This window comes from Gracilinanus agilis, chromosome 3 (assembly GCF_016433145.1).
Source record: "Gracilinanus agilis isolate LMUSP501 chromosome 3, AgileGrace, whole genome shotgun sequence".
Classification (NCBI taxonomy): domain Eukaryota; kingdom Metazoa; phylum Chordata; class Mammalia; order Didelphimorphia; family Didelphidae; genus Gracilinanus; species Gracilinanus agilis.
The window spans coordinates 19,702,703-19,719,560 of NC_058132.1; the positions used below are offsets into that span (position 1 = coordinate 19,702,703).

At 46.6% G+C, this 16,858-nt stretch overlaps 1 protein-coding gene across 1 annotated transcript; it reads right to left on the reverse strand.

Moving 5' to 3' along the window:
- Nucleotides 1-10,093: 10,093 nt before the first annotated feature.
- LOC123242945 (leukocyte immunoglobulin-like receptor subfamily A member 5) lies at nt 10,094-14,966 on the reverse strand. The gene is made up of 6 exons (XM_044671074.1): nt 14,933-14,966; nt 14,588-14,626; nt 14,125-14,412; nt 13,147-13,440; nt 11,244-11,285; nt 10,094-10,233 (listed from the first exon to the last, which is right to left on the reverse strand). Exons 1-6 carry the CDS (start codon nt 14,964-14,966, stop codon nt 10,094-10,096), a joined length of 837 nt encoding a protein of 278 aa, XP_044527009.1.
- Between the last annotated feature and the right edge of the window lie 1,892 nt (nt 14,967-16,858).

Below are 16,858 nucleotides of genomic sequence, written 5' to 3' on the forward strand. Positions count from 1 at the left end.
CACCCAAGACTTCAAGAGCAGATTTGCGTTGACTCCATTGGGGGGAGACTTGACTGAGAGGAAGAGCAGCAGCTCAGACAGGCTGAACTCCCTTTTGAGCCTGACCTCCTGCTGTGAGCCATGAGGGGTTTCTGTGTTCCCCGACTCGCACCATCATCTTACTGGGGTATCACTCACTTCTCCTCGAGGGCAATAGCATTCCTATAGCCCATGGAAGGTGGCAGCTCTTTGGGGATTCCTACTTCCCGAGGGGAGGCTATTTTTGTCTCCCAGTAATAGTGGTGGCTGTGAGGGAGGAGGGGACCTCCACACTTCACTTGCTGGTCCCCAACTACACCCCCAATCCTCCTAAACACCCCCCTTTTACACAGCTCAGGTCAGATTTCCCCCAGCTCCCTCTCCTGGGTCAGTTTGTGTCCTCTGGGCAGGGGGTTTGTGGGAGGAAGGACTCACCTGCTATCTGGGTCCTTGTCCTCTTGCACAGACACAGCCCTGGCAGAAAAGACCCTGATTACTCATGGCTCCCCCCCAGCATCCCCACAGGAAGAACAGAGACAGCTCAGTGCCAGGGATTAGGGCTGCTGTGAGTGAAGGAGGCTTGACCCCACGAGACCCCTCTAAGAGTCCCAGCTTCTCTCCTTCCAACCCAACCCTTGCTGTGTGACCTTAGACTTGTCACTACCTTTCTCTGGAGGAAAGTTTCCTCCTCAGCAAAAGGGGGGGGCAGGTAGGACTTGATGGTGTGTAAAGACTCCTCTAGGGTGGGGGTTGCTGAGGACTCACCGAGGCACAGCAGGACTAAGAGCGCAGGAGTCATGGTTCTCCCAGAGGCTGGAGTGAGAGACCCGGGCTGACCTGGAGCTGGTCTGAGGCACACGATGTGACCAGGGACGGCTCTGCACTGTTTCCCCAGCTTCACTTCTCCTTACTCTCTGTGGGCCCTGCTTGACTGATGGTGCCATACAGTGGGGAGGGTGTGTGGGGGGTGGGGAGGTGGTTGGTGAGTCATCTGTGGTCAGAATGATGGAACAATTCTTGCTTTTTCCTAATTATTCAGCCACCATTGCCAGGGACAGATGCCCTGGTCAGCTTTAGGAGCAGCCTCCTGCCTTCCCTCCTCTCTCCCCATAACTGACCAGTGCTGGTCTCACTAGAGTCTCCCATCCAGATCCTGACCCCAGCCCTGCCTCATTAAACAGGACTTAATCTCCAATGTGACAGACAAGGATTCCTGGCTTCTAAGAGCCAAAGAGTTAAACAAAAACCCCAGAATAAGGGGCTGATGGGTGGGCAGCTTAGGGAGCTGCTGCCTTAGATAGAGGCCAAAGTGTCTCTCTGCAGTTTATAATATTACCTGACTAGCATCTGTATTCACACTGGCAGGTCAGGTCAGGTCCCCAGGACAGGATCATCATTTCCCTAATGCCAATCGTTAATGAGACCCCACCAGTGTGGTCCCACCATGCCATTTAACCAGTTGCTGTCTCTCCAATATCAATTAACCAAGTGACATGGCTTAGCTCACACTGATTACACCAAAATTTTTTCTCTTTTACAAAAGGATATTTACTGAGAAATTAAAGTAAAACATAAAGTACAAAAGCCTCCCTCTCCATACCACACATTTTAGTGGTAGACCCCATTTACTCTATTATCCCTCTGAGTTTCACATTTCCTTTATCCTTAAGAAACCCAAGGAATGCTTCCATCCCATAAAACCTAATTAATAGATAAGGCTTTTTCTGCTAGTATATCACTACTCCCCTTTCCCAGATCACCTATGCGGATAGGAAAGGGTTGAGCGTATTAATGGACAACCTCCTAATCAACTGTTCACCAATCAGAGATATCTTGGGATGTCCAAAGGAGTGAATGACTAATTGCCCCTCAGACTCTTCTCATCTATTACTCCCTTTACCAAACATTCTTTTTTTAATTTATTCATTCTTTACTTTTATTATTTTTAAATAGTTTTCCGTGGTTACATGATTCATGTTCTTTCCCTCTCCCCCAAACACTCCCCCCCCCAGCTGATGGGCAGTTTCACTGGGTGTTGCATGTATCATTGATCAAGACCTATTTCCGTATTATCCATATTATTGATAGTTGCACTAGGGTGATCATATAAACTCTACATCACCAATCATATCCCCATCAACCCATGTGATCAAGCAGTTGGGTTTTTTCTGTGTTTCTACTCCCACAGTTTTTTCTCTGGATGTGGATAGAATTCTTTCTCATTAGTCCCTCTGGATTGTCCTGGATCATTGCATTGTTGCTAATAGAGAAGTCCATTACATTCAATTGTACCACAGTGTATCAGTCTCTGTGTATAATGTTCTAGTTTTGCTCCTTTCACTCTGCAACAATTCCTAGAGGTCATTTCAGTTCACATGGAATTCCTCCAGTTTATTATTCCTTTGAGCACAGTAATATTCCATCACCAACAGATACCACAATTTGTTCAATCATTCCCTAATTGAAGGACATTCCCTCATTTTCCAATTTTTTGCCATCACAAAGAGCGCGGCTATGAATATTTTTGTACAAGTCTTTCCCCCTATGATCTCTTTGGGGTATAAACCCAGCAATTTTACCAAACATTCTTATGCAGATCACCCATCTTATGGTCACATACACTTTTTGGAATAGGACAAAACTAAGAAATACTGGAGAAGATCTTATTGTGCACCAAGAAAGCATCAGTCTGATCTCTGCTGTCATGGATGGAACTCTGTGATTAGCATAACCAATAGGATGCTCTTCTTTCACTCTCAAATGTGCACTGAAATTCATGCCAAGAAATCTGCAGATCCAAGAATGAGGAAACAAGAATTCCCATGGGGTAGGTCTACCCATATCCAGCTTCCCTTTCTTTTCCTACTGACCCACAGGTATCCTTCCCCATTAGCAGTTCCAGAAGAAAAAGGGGCCCTCAGAACTACCCTGTTATATCACCAATCATTGCTGTCCCTCTTTCAGCCTAAGCACAAAGGAGGCTTTGAGACACAGCTTAGACCAGTTATCAGGGATCAGGACTTCCTGCACCTCAGCCTTTTGAGAAGGTGAGAAAAAAGAAAAAAGAGAGACAGCTCATAATCAGAGCCAGAGGGCCTTTAGACCCTGGATCCCACTCCTCCATTTTACAGATAAGGAGTCACAAGACCAGAGACAGGATATGAGATGCCAAGGGTCATACATAGAACAAGGGTTGGGCAGAGTCAGGAACCTAATTGAAGTCCCCTGAGTCTTTTCCTAGGTTCTTTCCCCTCCACTTGTGTCAACACTAGATCTGCTATCTTCTCACTCTCAGTGTATTTTCTTCTTCCACACATTGGCCCAGTTCTTTTTCTCCTCTTGGGTAATATTGTGCTGCCTCATAGAAATCCTTCCTGTCTTATAAGGCCCCACATTTTGGTGGTAGACCTCATTTACTCTATTATCCCTCTGGAAATGTGAATTGACTCCTAACATGTTCAACATCTCAGTTAGGACTGTTGTAAGGGAATACTCCATGCTATAGACAAGGGCCACTTTGAGTTAATTTGATCCTATGTGGATTGTCCTATTACCTAGATGTGGGTCCTTTCGATAAGAAGAATATCAGTGTGGCTTTGGTAGCATAGTAGATAGCATGTCAGTCCTGGAGTCAGAAGGACCTTTGTTCAAATCTGGCCTCAGACACTTCGTAGCTGTGTGACCCTGGGCATGTCACCTTGATTGGCTAGTTCTTGCCAGTTTTCTTTCTTAGGACTGATATTAAGTCAGAAAGTAGTGGTTTAAAAACATGAGACTTAGGTGAGATGCTCCAGAATCTTCCCGGATCTTCATTATAAAGTGCCTGGAGTGGAACCCAAAAAATGAGTCTGAAACCAGCAATGCAAAATGCAAAGGGACTTCATTGTCTAGCTTAAGGCTAGGAACTCATGCTGACAAGTCAGTGTGGACCCTATTCTGTGCAGGAGGGGAATATTTAAGGATGAGCGGGGTGGGGCAGGATCTTGGGGGACAGGATGTCTGGAAGGTTGAAATTCCTCTAGATGGGGGGATGTCTGCTAGGTGGGAGTTCCTGAAGATAAAGGGGGATGTCTGCAAGAGGGGAGTTCCTGTAGATAAGGCTGTTTTATCATGCAAGGGTTAGGATCTGGAGACCAAACGTCTCCAGGTTTGGAATTCCTGAAGTCAGCCTGTTTCACTTTAGTGTTATATAGGGATCTAGATTTTTAATTCTGGCTCTCTAGGTTCTACATTCCCCACTTATGGAGTTGGATCATGAAGAAATCATTCTTAAATGTCTGTGTCATTACAGACAGAAGGTGTAGGGGAGATAGTCCTGTATTGCTGCAGAAGGACCATAAGCTATACAGTGTTGATATGATCTTTGACAAAGGTCACTAGTCTATTTAGGCAGGTAAGGGTACATAGTGGTAGCAAAGGAATTTTCCTGCCTATAGTTTGCCTGAAAAACTTTTTCACTATGGGGGTACAATGTTCTATGCTATCTCCAGGGTACAATGTCCCACCATGTCCCATGCCATCTCCCCCACTCCTCCAAATATCTAAGGGAAGAGAGCCCATGGTTTCAATCTTCTGTAGTTTATTCAAGCTGATAAGGGGCATAGAATTCCTGAGAGAAGGAGGAGCTGTGGGCACAGGGTCTTCAGAGGCAGCTCTGCAGCAAATGCCAGGGTCCTGAAGGCTGGGAGACCAGAGACTGTTTGCCTAGACTGGTAGACAGATCACAAGGGAGAGCATTCATCCCTAGGGAAGAAGTATAGAACCCAGGACTGGGGCAAAAACTAGAACACCAGATATGAAGAGAGAAAATTAGCACAATAGAAACTGATATTAAACATTGACATTTGGGTATCTTAGCCAACAGATTTTATCTCCAGAAATCATCCTCTGACAGGAATTGATCCTTTTAGGAAATTTGATTCCTAAGTTGTTTGCAGAGATGGTATGTGATGTTTCTGTTGAAGAATATCCTTTTGCGAAGCTCACAATAATATGGCATCTATAAATACTTGGATAACAATATTTTACAGATCAATTTCTGTATCCCAGACTCTGGAGGAAATCCAGAAAGCTTTGGGTTATATTTCTAAGCTCAAGATCCAAACTTCAGTTGTGATCAATTAAGGCTGCTTATCTATTTTCAAGACCAGGAAGTCAAATGTAATAATAAAATTAGTTAACTTGAATACACTGAGATGAAAACCATTTATGATAATTTTAAACAAAAAAAACAACCCATTTTTGGTCAGTTTAAGCACTTAAACCTATTTTTTGAAAGCCTCTTATGATGGAAAGATAGATAAGGATGGAAAGCAGTCTTCCTGAGACTTTACTGCTAAGGCAAGGAGTTAGTCATAATGTCCTTTGTGCTTTCATTTATTTGTTGATGTCACTGACTAGGTTTTGGACTGATTGAAAATCTGATGTTGTGTCTTCTGCTGCTATTCTTCTTTACTATCATGATGGTTTATGGATGTTTCTTCTAAGTTGTAATTGGGCTTTGGATAATCATTTTGATGTAACATTGGGTGTAATATCTGGCTGTTCACTGGTTCTTGGTCTAACTCTGGTTCTGATTCTTGCTCTGATTGTTGCTCTGACTCTGTGGTCTTATGTATAGATTGTGGAATTGCTGTGGACTTATTTGGTTGGCTGGTTGGTGCTAATTGATTACCGTGCTGTATAATGACTGGATCTTGTGGTTGTTGGTGGGAAATATCTTTTGCCGGCTTGACATGAGTGACATGTAACCAAGGATCCCTCCCTTTAACCTTGATTGCACTAGGAGTTGTCAAGATGGACCATGCCACTTAGGTTATCACACAGACTTCCTAGTGAAGTTTCTGGTGTAAGCATAATCTCCAGGTTGGAAGTTGTGTAGACTAAAATCAAAGGGAACTCTTTGATGTATCAAGCCCAGTTTATGAAATTGGTTTAAGTGCTGCTTGAGTAATTGAGTACTCATGCAGCTTGCATTCCATACCCAGATGTGATAGTTTATGGATGCTTTGAGGTGACTTGCCATGGTAAGGTGGATGGCCATATAGCATTTCAAATGGTGATAAGTGAGTTATGCTATTGGGTTGGCATCTGAGATGGAATAGTGCCAACAGTAATACACCAGGGCATTTCATATGTGATTCAGCACAGATTTTAGCCACTAGGGTCTTCATTTTATTTTTATTAACTCTCTCAATCTGTCCTCTCGACTGGAGTCTGTACACGGAATGCAGATGTTGTTTGACTCCTAGGGTCTCATACATGGTAGCAAGAATCTTGCGTGTGAAATGGGAACCACAATTGAATGCAATGTGTAATGGAATAGAGAATCTGGTTATTAATTCTCTAAGCAAAACCTTCACTACAAATGCTGATGTATTGCATCTGGCTGGAAAAGGCTCAGGCCATTTGGTTAATCTATCCAGGATCACCAATGCATACCTATAGCCCTGACACCTTGGCATGGTAATGTAATCAATCTGTATGCATTCAAATGGTATAAAGGCTAATGGTTTGCCTCCCAAACTGTGGACTCTGGTAACAGTCTGGTTGAACTGCATACAAATTCTGCACCTCTGAGCAACTTTCATTGCAACTTCATATATGCCCCTTACATTCCAATATCTAGTTATAGAGTCTGCCAGGCCCAGACTTCCATAATGCCCTTATTGGTGTAATGCATTGCAGAAGGTGAAATACAGGGATCTAGGCAACATAGGTCTTCCATTTGCCCCCAGCCAAACTCCATTAGCTAAGTATGCACCATGGTGTTTCTTCCAATCCTTCACTTCCTTTGGGGAGTATGCATTTTTGAGATCATCTTCCTCCACCAAAGACAAGTTTAAGATTGTAGGTGGTGCATACCTCGCCTCGAATTTGACTGTAATGTCTGCACCTCTGTTCCCTGATTCCACTGGCCCTTGAGTTTTGGTGTGGGCCTTGCGATGAATGACAGATACTTGGGCTGGTAATTGGAGTGCGTCTAACAACTTATTTATTAAATATCCATACGCTATCTGTTTGTCATTTGATGTTATGAAGCCTTGATTCTTCCAGAGTTCGCCAGAATGATGCACCACTCCAAAAGCATACTGGGAATCAGTGAATATGTTTGCTTTCTGGTTTTCGGCAAACTTCAGAGCATGAATCAATCCGACTAGTTCTGCCCCTTGGGCACTCATAGTGGATGGTAATGATGAGTACCAGAGGGTTTTGGAGGCTGTTACCACTGCTGCACCAGTAAATCTCTGATTGTTTACTAGATATGATGATCCATCTGTGAACAATGTCAAATCAGGTTTTCCATGGGCTTGTCGTATAAATCTGCCCTTGTCTTAGGAACAATGTTAAGTGCATCCTCACAGATGTGTAGACTTTATCCTTCCAGTAGTAAATCTGGGATCAGAGTCATAGGATTTAAGTTTCTGCACCAGTGAAATGAGATGTTTTCATTAGCTAACACGATTGCTTGGTATCATGATAGTCTTTGGGAGGTGAATGCTTGAAGTATAGTGTTTCTTAGAGTAGATCCCACCTGGTACCTAATACCAAGGAGGATGCTTTTCTAATCATGATGGCTACAGCAGCAATAGCTCTTAAACAACTTGGCATTCCACAGATCACTGAATCTAGTTTTGAGCTGTAATGGGCAACTGGTCTAAGGGTATTCCTGAATGACTGTGTGAGAACACTAGAGGCTATCCCTTTGTCCTCATGTACATAAAGAGGAAAGGTTTATTATGATCAGGGATTCCTAGGACTGGTGCTGATAGAGTGAGTCATTTTAGTTTCTCTATAGCATGTATATGGTCTTTAGATAAGTTTAATGGTTCTGGAACTTCCTTCCTGGTTAGCTCTATCAGAGGTTTAGCAATGAGAGCATAAAATGGAATCCGGTTTCTACAGAAACTCATTACTCCTGTGATTGACCTGAGCTGCCTCTTGGTCTTAGGCAAGCTCAGCCTCTGTATGTCTTGTGTTCTCTTTTGGGAAATCCTTCTGGAGCCCTTTTCCAAGATGAATCCTAAATAATTAATTTTTTACCTCACAAATTGAAGCTTTGATTTGGAAATTTTATGGCCCCTTTTGCCTAACTCTTTAATCAAGTACACACTGTCTGTATAGCAGACTTCATCAAATGGTGACATTAGCAAAATGTCATCAACATAATGTACCATCTTGCTGTCTTGGAAAGTGATCAACTCAAGGTCTCTCTGCAAGATTGGCAGAAGACCAAAGCTGAATCCAAAAAACCCTGGGGCAAATAGGTCCATTGGATGGATTTGCCCTCCCAAGTGAAGGCGAACAGCTTCTGGCTGTCTCTGTGCAGGGGAACAGAGAAATATGCAGAGCTCAAGTCCAAAACAGTAAACCAAGCAGTTTCATGTGGTATGACTGCTATGATTTGAGATGGACTTGGTACCACAGCATAGGTCTTTTGCACATGGTCATTAATAGCTCTGAGATCTTGTACTAAACATCATTGAGTCTTCCCATCAGGAGATAGTTTGCCTTTCTTCATAGGCATGTTTGGAGTGTTGTATTGTGAGAAACCATATTTTAATATACCCTGCTGCAATAAACTCTCTATGATGGGTTTCACTTCCTCAATCACCTCTTAGCTTAGTCTAAACTGAAAAATTCTTGGTGGTAAACCTTCTTTCACTTCTATTCTTACTGGTTCTGCAGACAAAATTCTGCCCACCTCATTAGAATTTTTAGCCCATACATAATCAGGAATATCATCAGGAACCTCATAGATGGTATCATTTTGTTGGTAAGTTGGTTCCTCACTACATGAGTCTAAAAATAAAATGGGGTGGTGTTTCAGAAATCTCTTTTTTTTTATTTTTTTTATTTTTGATTTTCAAATATGAGTCAAGGGAAGTATGAAAATGGTAAATAGAAGCAACTTGGACTATTATACCAACTGTTATTCGAGTACTAACTGTCCTGCCATCTTGATGAATTCTTTACATAATAGACAAAATTTATAATCCATATTTAACAGTCAAAGCTATAGGCCACCAATGATACTGAAGTTATAAGTACACTGATTATGAAAGTCTCACATTCGATTCATATGTAATCTCAACTCAAGACCTGAGCCCAGGACACCTTCGATTACTAGAAGTAGACAATAGAGTCTTTTTGCCTGTAGAACTACAAATCCATATATTAAACTCCTCAGAAGATGTTTTAAACACATGAGTGGTTCCATCAATGGACCTAAAAGCTGATGCTATCCCAGGACGACTAAATCAAGTCACCCTGACATCATCTCGACTGGGTGAATTTTATGGACAATGTTTGGAAATCTGCAGATCAAACTATAGCTTTATACCTATTGATCTAGAAATAACTTCACTCAAATATTTTGAAAAATGATCCTCCATAATGTAATTATTTTTGAGCAAATTACCTTATACTTTAATGTATAAGTGAGACATAACATCTCCTCAAAATAGTATGCCACAATTAGATACTTCAACACGATCCATACCCATTATATTAACAATTACTGAGTGGATGATTTTTGGTTGTAATCCTAATTTCTTTCCCTCTAGAATACAGGACTCTTCTGTCTATAAGGGGATACATTCCAAGACTGAGATAGATGAAACTGTGGACATAAGTGAACCCTTGTTGACCCCATAAAGAAGAGGATTTTCTCATGTATGTAAAAATAATGTTTAATTGATAAATTAAACACACAGGAAAACATTACTAACATTCAATGTTGCCAATGAAGTACATTGTACAATATAATAAAATACTGCATATCTATCCCTCCTCCTTCCTCCTTCCCCTCTACCTCCCCAGAATGAAATTCTTTTTCCTGGCTTTTAGGCATTGTCTATTCCAAAAGGTTATTAGTTTGGGGTGTCCAGGAATTCTTAAATTTTCTCTCATCCTTCTGCCTCTGTCTCTTACTTTTTTGTTAGTTGTATCTTGGTGCCTAACACAGACATGGCACATAGGCAGCTCTGTGCTATATTTTTAAATTTGATTTTAAATGGTTTTGTTCATTCATTCCTTTCCATCTCTCTGTCTTGGGTGCTGGTCTGGCCACAGCTCAGCCAAGGACTCCCTGGTCCGGTTGCCGCCTGAAGCTTTTCCAGTGCTTAATCAACAGGACCCCCAGGAGGACGAGGACCAGCTCAGCCAAGATGAGGCGGACCAGATTGCCCACAGTGTAATCCTGGGCACCAGCATCTGGGGATCAGAGTTTGTCACTCAGATATGGCTGTCCTGTGCTGGGGCCACATTTCACCTGTGATCACTGAGATCATCTCCCACAATCTGTCAGATCCTCATCCCAGGCCCTGCCCCTGAACTGGGGAGATGCCTGCTATTCCCCTTCTGGTAGCCTGGCTCTGGGGGTGAGGGAAGGGGATGGTCTGTGGGGTTGGAGCACCCTCTTACCTCCTCCTTCCCTGAGTCCTTCCTCTCCTCAACCCTGATTCTCTCCCTGCTCCCTCCTTCCCCTAACTTCCATGTTTATGCTTCCTCTTCTCATTCACTCCCTCTATAGCCTGGCTCTGATCTCCTTCCTAGACAGAAGCTGTCCCCCAAAGTTACCAGAAATGTCTTCATTGCCCAGGCTAAGGATCCCCCTCCTCCCACTCCACCTGACACTGTGGCCCATCCTTTCTTGGGGTACATCTTCCTCTCTCTGGGTTACCATGGCAATGCTTTCTGCCTGTGCTATCACCCAGGGGGAGGGAAGGAGACTCAGCCCTGTCATCAGAGTTGCCACAGTCTTATTCCATGATTCATCTCTCCAGACTTCCATTAACCACTGACCCTGGGCCAAGCCCTGTGCTAGGCCAGGCCCAGAGGATACAAAGGCAAAATACAGAATAGCTCCTGCCCTCGGGGCTTACACTCCCCTACAAGCCTCTGTTATCTCCTATAAAAATAAATAAGTTCCATCTGAGCAGTGGGGAGGGGACAGGTTGGAGATCAGGAAAGGCTTCCTATAGGAGGCAGCTCCTAAGTTTAGTCTCAGAGAAATCTTTGCATTGTAAGAGGAGGTGAGGAGAGAGAGCATTGAAGGCAGGGGATACAGCCTGGGAAAAGGTCCAGCAGTGGAAGAAGAATCAGAAGGTACTGAAGCAGGAGTGGTGGTAAATAAGGGAGCCTGGATGGGGCAGGCAGACCCTAACTGGACACCCAGCCCTGCTGCCTCCCTACTTTCTGTCAGGAATCCTCCAGGTACTCACCTGAGAGCCCCTTCTCAGATTCAGGGCTTGGAGAGAAGGTCCCTGGGGATGAGGGAGGGGCAGGGTTGGGGCTCTGCAGGAAGGTCCAGAGAGGTCTGGAAAACTGGAGGGTCTGGAGATGGGGTGTGAGCCCAGCTCTACCTAGACTTGCTGGATGAAGGATGTTGGGCAAGTCCCTCCTCTCTCTGGGACTAATTTTCCCATCTGTCAAATGGAGCCTGAGCTGAGAACCTCTCCTGGCCTGTCCACTTCTGAGACTTGATGCTCCTATGATTCCTGTGATCCCTCTCTGAGCTCCTGGGAAGCTCTGGAAGCTAGCAGGGACCCAAGGAGAAGAATGGGGGAGCTCGGGTGGCAGAGAGGGACCCACTGAATCCTCCTCAGGGTTCCTTGTCCTGGCTGGCTGAAAGGCTCTGAGGTCCCCCCCACTGTAGGTCCAGAGCCCTGAGACCCTGCTGGATCAGTGAGAGGCTATGCTGGGTAGAGGATAGATGAGGGAAAAGAGGTCCCTCTGGTGCTTCCAGCTTAGGAGAATTGCAGTGCAGCACCTGGGAGACCCCCCCCCATCCCTTCTTCTATACTGGGGAAGCCAGGGGTAACTAGAGCCCCCCAGCCACCTAGTCCCAGCTATGGCTGTGTGGGTGAGGAGAGGGAGGGCCCAGGGGCTCCTGGGGAAGGGAACAGAAGGGAGAGCATTTGGGACTTTAGAGGGACCCAGAAACAAAGAGAGGGGAAAATGGAGGGGAACTCAGGTAATCTAGCAGTGCCCAGAATAACTCAGGGACTTCTCTTCACTCTGGACCAATCTAGCTAGAGAAGACTATCCCTGAGAGCCCCTGAAACAAGGACAAAGATGCCATTCTTATGCCATCCTTTTGGGATCTGTGAATCTTCTGATTAAACACCTGTGTCACCCCCAAACCCTTTCCCCACAGCCCATCCTAGAAGGCACCCAGCCCCTCCCCCAGAGTTCTGTCACCCAACTAGCTCTCCTGGGAAAGGCTCAGACACTCCATCTTGTGTCACATGGCTGAGGCCAACTTTCCCTGCCAGCTGCCTCCTGGCCTCCATCTCACTCAGAATCATTTCCAATTTACTGGGGTGTCTCTTCTTTCTGGAGGTGTGGATGCCTCCTGGGGGCCCAGGATCACTCGAACCCATCCCAGGGCTGCTCTGTCCCTCTCTGCTCCCCATCTTCCCCCTCCCTGACCAGCCCTGTCCTTCCTTCTTCCCCAGCCTGGTGTTTCCTCTGTCCTTTCCCTCTAGTCATCCTCATGCCTTGGTTTTCCCCTAAGAAAAGGGGACTCAGTCCTGACCTAGACAGAAGGTGGATGGCAATGGTGGGGGGAGAGAGAGACAGAGAGAGAGACAGAGAAAGAGAGAGAGAGAGACCCAGCCTGTCCTCGAGGAAATGGTTACTCTCTGGGTTGGGGGTGGGGGGACATCAAAGCTGGAGGAGTCTTAGGGCTTTGGGGGAGGTAAGGACCCTTTGAGGTGCCTAGAGGAGGAAGAAGAAGAGGAGGAGGTACTTGGGAGTGTTTAACATGCCTCCCTTTCCCCCATTTCCCCATCCTCCACCTCATACCTGCTCTGCCCTCCTCTTCTCCCCCTCTGACCTCTTCAAACCCCTTTCTGGGGCCGAATAGAATATTATCTGGATGTGGGACCAACACGACTGGATGGGCTGCTGATGAAGGGTGTCTAGAGGGGTCATGAGGAGAGGCCTCACTGTCTGCATGCTCTGAGGATGACCCAGTGCCCTTCCCTCTGAGCCTCTTCTTCCCCAGCCTCCCTGGCCTCCAGGGTCCCCTGGGTCAGGCCCTGAGCAGGCAGGAAGGTGCCCCAAGGCAGGGAGGGAGCTTAGGAGAGCTGGGGGGGCTGGGAGGGGCTGGGGCTGCCTTACCTGAGACCCTGAGCACCAGGGGGGCGCTGGGGGGTGACCATCTATTAGGGGAAGAACTTTGAAAGCTGTAGCATCGGTAAGTGCCATCATGGGTCGGATTCACAGCAAAGATAAGGAAATCGACCTGACATCCCCTTTCATGGTTCGGGGTCCAGCTGCGGCTGATCTCTTCTCCATCCTTGTACAGGACGCACCAGTCATACCATCGCTCTGACCCACACTGCAGGGTCACGTCCTGTCCTGAGGCCACCTCAGAGCTGGGCAGGGCTGCCAGGGAGGGCTGGGCAGAGAGGTCTGGGGAGAGGGATGGGGGGAGACCCTGAAGTTAGAGCTGGAGCAGCCCTCATGCAGGGAGGGGGCAGGGGGTGTAGTCTTGACACTGTCCCAGGTCTGGGCTAGGAGAGTGGCCAGACAGGCAGCTCCACCCTCTCTGGCTTTGGGAGGGGCAGGGCTGGCAGTGGGAGATGCCCCAATAACCCTGGCCCCCTCCCCAGGGAGCCTCCAGCTCTGTCTGGTCTCCTGAAGTCCTCTCCTGCCTCCTTTCTGACCCCAAGGTGGGAACTTAGTGAGGAAGCTCATGGGGCAGCGGAGAGAGTCCTGGGCCAGGAGTCAGGAAGGCCTAAGTTCAAACCCAGCCGCCCAACTATGTGACCCTGGGCACGTCACTTCTTCTTTGCCTCAGTTTCCTCATCTGTAAATTAGGGATCACATAAGCACCAATATAGCAGAGCAGTTGTGACGATCCAATGAGACAACAAGGATAATGTTTTTGGCACATAGCAGGTGCCATAGAAATGCTGATTCCTCCCCTCTTCTCCCAACCCCAGAGGGAGAGCTGAGGCAGACACAGAGGAGAAGCCAGGAAGGGCAGAGCCAGGGGGACGCTTGGGGCCAGGCTGGGATGAGAGGGACCCAGAACTGTGGAGACCCTGAGCCAGCCCTGCCTGGAGTTTTCTGGCGGGGAGTGATCTGCCTCACCTGTCACCACCAGCTTCAGGGGGTCACTGGGCTCTGACCACCCATAGGATGAATGTCTGTAGCGGCACCGGTAGGTCCCTGCATCATATGCTGTCACGGATGGGAGGGAAAACTCGCCCTCATTTCCAGCTTGTCTCACATCTTTGATCTGTAACCATCCAGATCCTCCCTTTTTCTCCAGCAGCCACTCTTCAACCTCCCATGATGCCCTGCACCTGAGGGTCACAGCTCCCCCTTGGGGCACCAAAGAGCCATTCTCTGCCCTGAGGCAGGGTTTGGGGAATCCATCTGGAAGGGAAAGAGAGCTGTTGGGTCCAGGGGATCCCCCTTCTGTAGGTACCCCACCCCACAACAGGTTCCCTCTCTCTTTAGACCCTGTCAACCTAGCCCAGACCTCCACCAGCTCTCTGTCCTGGGTCAGTTGTGTCCTCTGGACAAGGGGATTGTGGGGGGAAGGACTCACCTGCTGCCTGAGTCCTTGTCCTTTTGCACAGACATAGCCCTAGCAGAGAAGACCCTGATTACTCACCAATCTTCCCCCACCCCAGCATCCCCACAGGAAGGACAGAGAGAGCTCAGGGCAAGGGCTTAGGGCTGCTGTTAGTGAAGAAAGCTGGACCCCAGGAAACCTTTCTAAGAGTTCAGGCTTCTCCCCCTCCCAATCTCATCTTATGGTATGATCTTAGACTTGTCACTCCCCTTTTCTGGAGGAAAGTTTCCTCATCAGAAAAGTGGAGGTGGAGGGGAGTCAGGTAGGACTTGATGGTTGGTAAAGTTCCCTCCAGGGTGGGGGCTGCTGAGGACTCACCAAGGCACAGCAGGACTGAGAGGGCAGGAGTCATGGTGCTCCCAGAGGCTGGTGGGAGAGGGGACCCAGGCTGACCTGGAGCTGGTCTGAGGCACAAGATGTGACCAGGGCCAGCTCTGCACTGTTTCCCCACCCTGAGCCTCTCTGACCAGCTTCACTTCTCCTTCTTCTCTGTGAGACCTGTTTGACTGATGGTGCCATGCAGTGGGGAGGGTATTTGTGGGAGGGAGGAAGGTGAGAGGGGGAAATGGTTGGTGAGTCATCTGGGGTCAGAATGATGGAACAAGTCTTGCTTTTAAGTGATGATTCAGGCCCCATTGCCAGGGATGGATCCCCTGGTCAGCTTTAAGAGCAGCCTCACACCTTCTGTGCTCTCCTTCCATAACTGGCCAGTGCTGGTCTCACTAGAGACCCCCAACCAGATCCTGCCCTCAGTCTGCTCTGTGCTCCCTCCCCTGCCTTATTAACCAGGGTTCAACCCCTAACCAGATAGACAAGGACTCCTAGATTCTGGGAGCTAAGGAATTGAGCCAAAAACCCAGAATAAGGGGCTGATGGGTGGGCAGCTTAGGGAGCTGCTGCCTTAGAGCCCAGGGGGGTCTCTTCTGCTATTTCCTGAATAGCTTTCACCTGTGCTCAGGATTGTCTAGACCTCTAGCTTCTGTAGAGTGTAGGTGCTGGGACTCATTCTTCCAACCTGTACTCAAACTGGCAGGTCAGATCCCCAGCACAGGGTCATCATTTCCCTAATGCTCATTGCTAATGAGCCCCCACCAGTGTGGTCCCACCATTTCATTTAGGCTGTTGCTCTTTCTGTAATATCAATTAACCAAGTGACATGGCTTAGCTCACACTCATTCCACCAACATATATATATATATATATATATTTTTTTTTTTTTACAAAAGGATATTTACTGAGAAACTAAAGTAGGAGGTACAAAAGCCTCCCTCTCCATACCCCACACTTAGCTGTAGGCTTCCTCATCCTTCTTTACACTTACGTGGTCCTTAGAGACTGAGAATTTATTTTTATATACTCTGTTATCCCTCTGACTTTTACATCTCCTCCATTCTTAGAAATGCCAAGGAATGTTTCTATCCCACAAAGCCAAATTGAAAGATAAGACTCTTCCTGCTAGTATATCATCTCTGCCCGTGAGGAGGATTGAATGTATTAATGGACAACCTCCCTGTTAACTGTTCACCAATCAGAGATATCTTGGGATGTCCAAAGGAGGGAATGAATAATACCCTCCCAAACTTTATTCATACACCAGCCTATAAGAACTTCCTTGAATTTAATTATGTAGATAGTCACTGTCCTACTCATTTATTGGTTAAATAAATAACCTAATCAATAAGCTGGTATTCTTACCTCCAAACTAGTCTCTAGAATATTTTAATAGTAACAAGACATTGATCTCAGACTTAAGAGGTTCCTGGGAAAACAGTGAATGCACCCAGGGTTCTGAATCCAACTTGAATGATATTCACTCCTACTTTGGTACTGAAATTCTCAAGAGACTTCTGGGTGCTGCCGGATACTTCCCTCTCCTAATATCTTGGAGTCTCTGCTGCTCAAATAACAGTTGGAGCCTCAATTCTAGACGCAAAGTTGGGGAATTAGACCCAGGAGGCTCTGTGTGTGTGTGTGTGTGTGTGTGTGTGTGGTCAAACACAAGGAAAAGGAGTCAGGAGGAGCCGTGGGCAAATCTGGCCTCAGAAACTTCTGAGCTGTGTGACCCTGGGCATGTCACTGAACCTTGTTTGGCTAGCCCTTGCCGCTTTTCTCTCTTGGAGCAAACACTGAACAGAAGGTATGAGGCTCGGGCTGGGTGCTCCAGAGTCATCCACGAGCTTCATTCCTGCTTCCTTTTCATTCCTTGCCTGCAGCTTCCTTCCTTTTTTGGAGGGACCGTTTTTT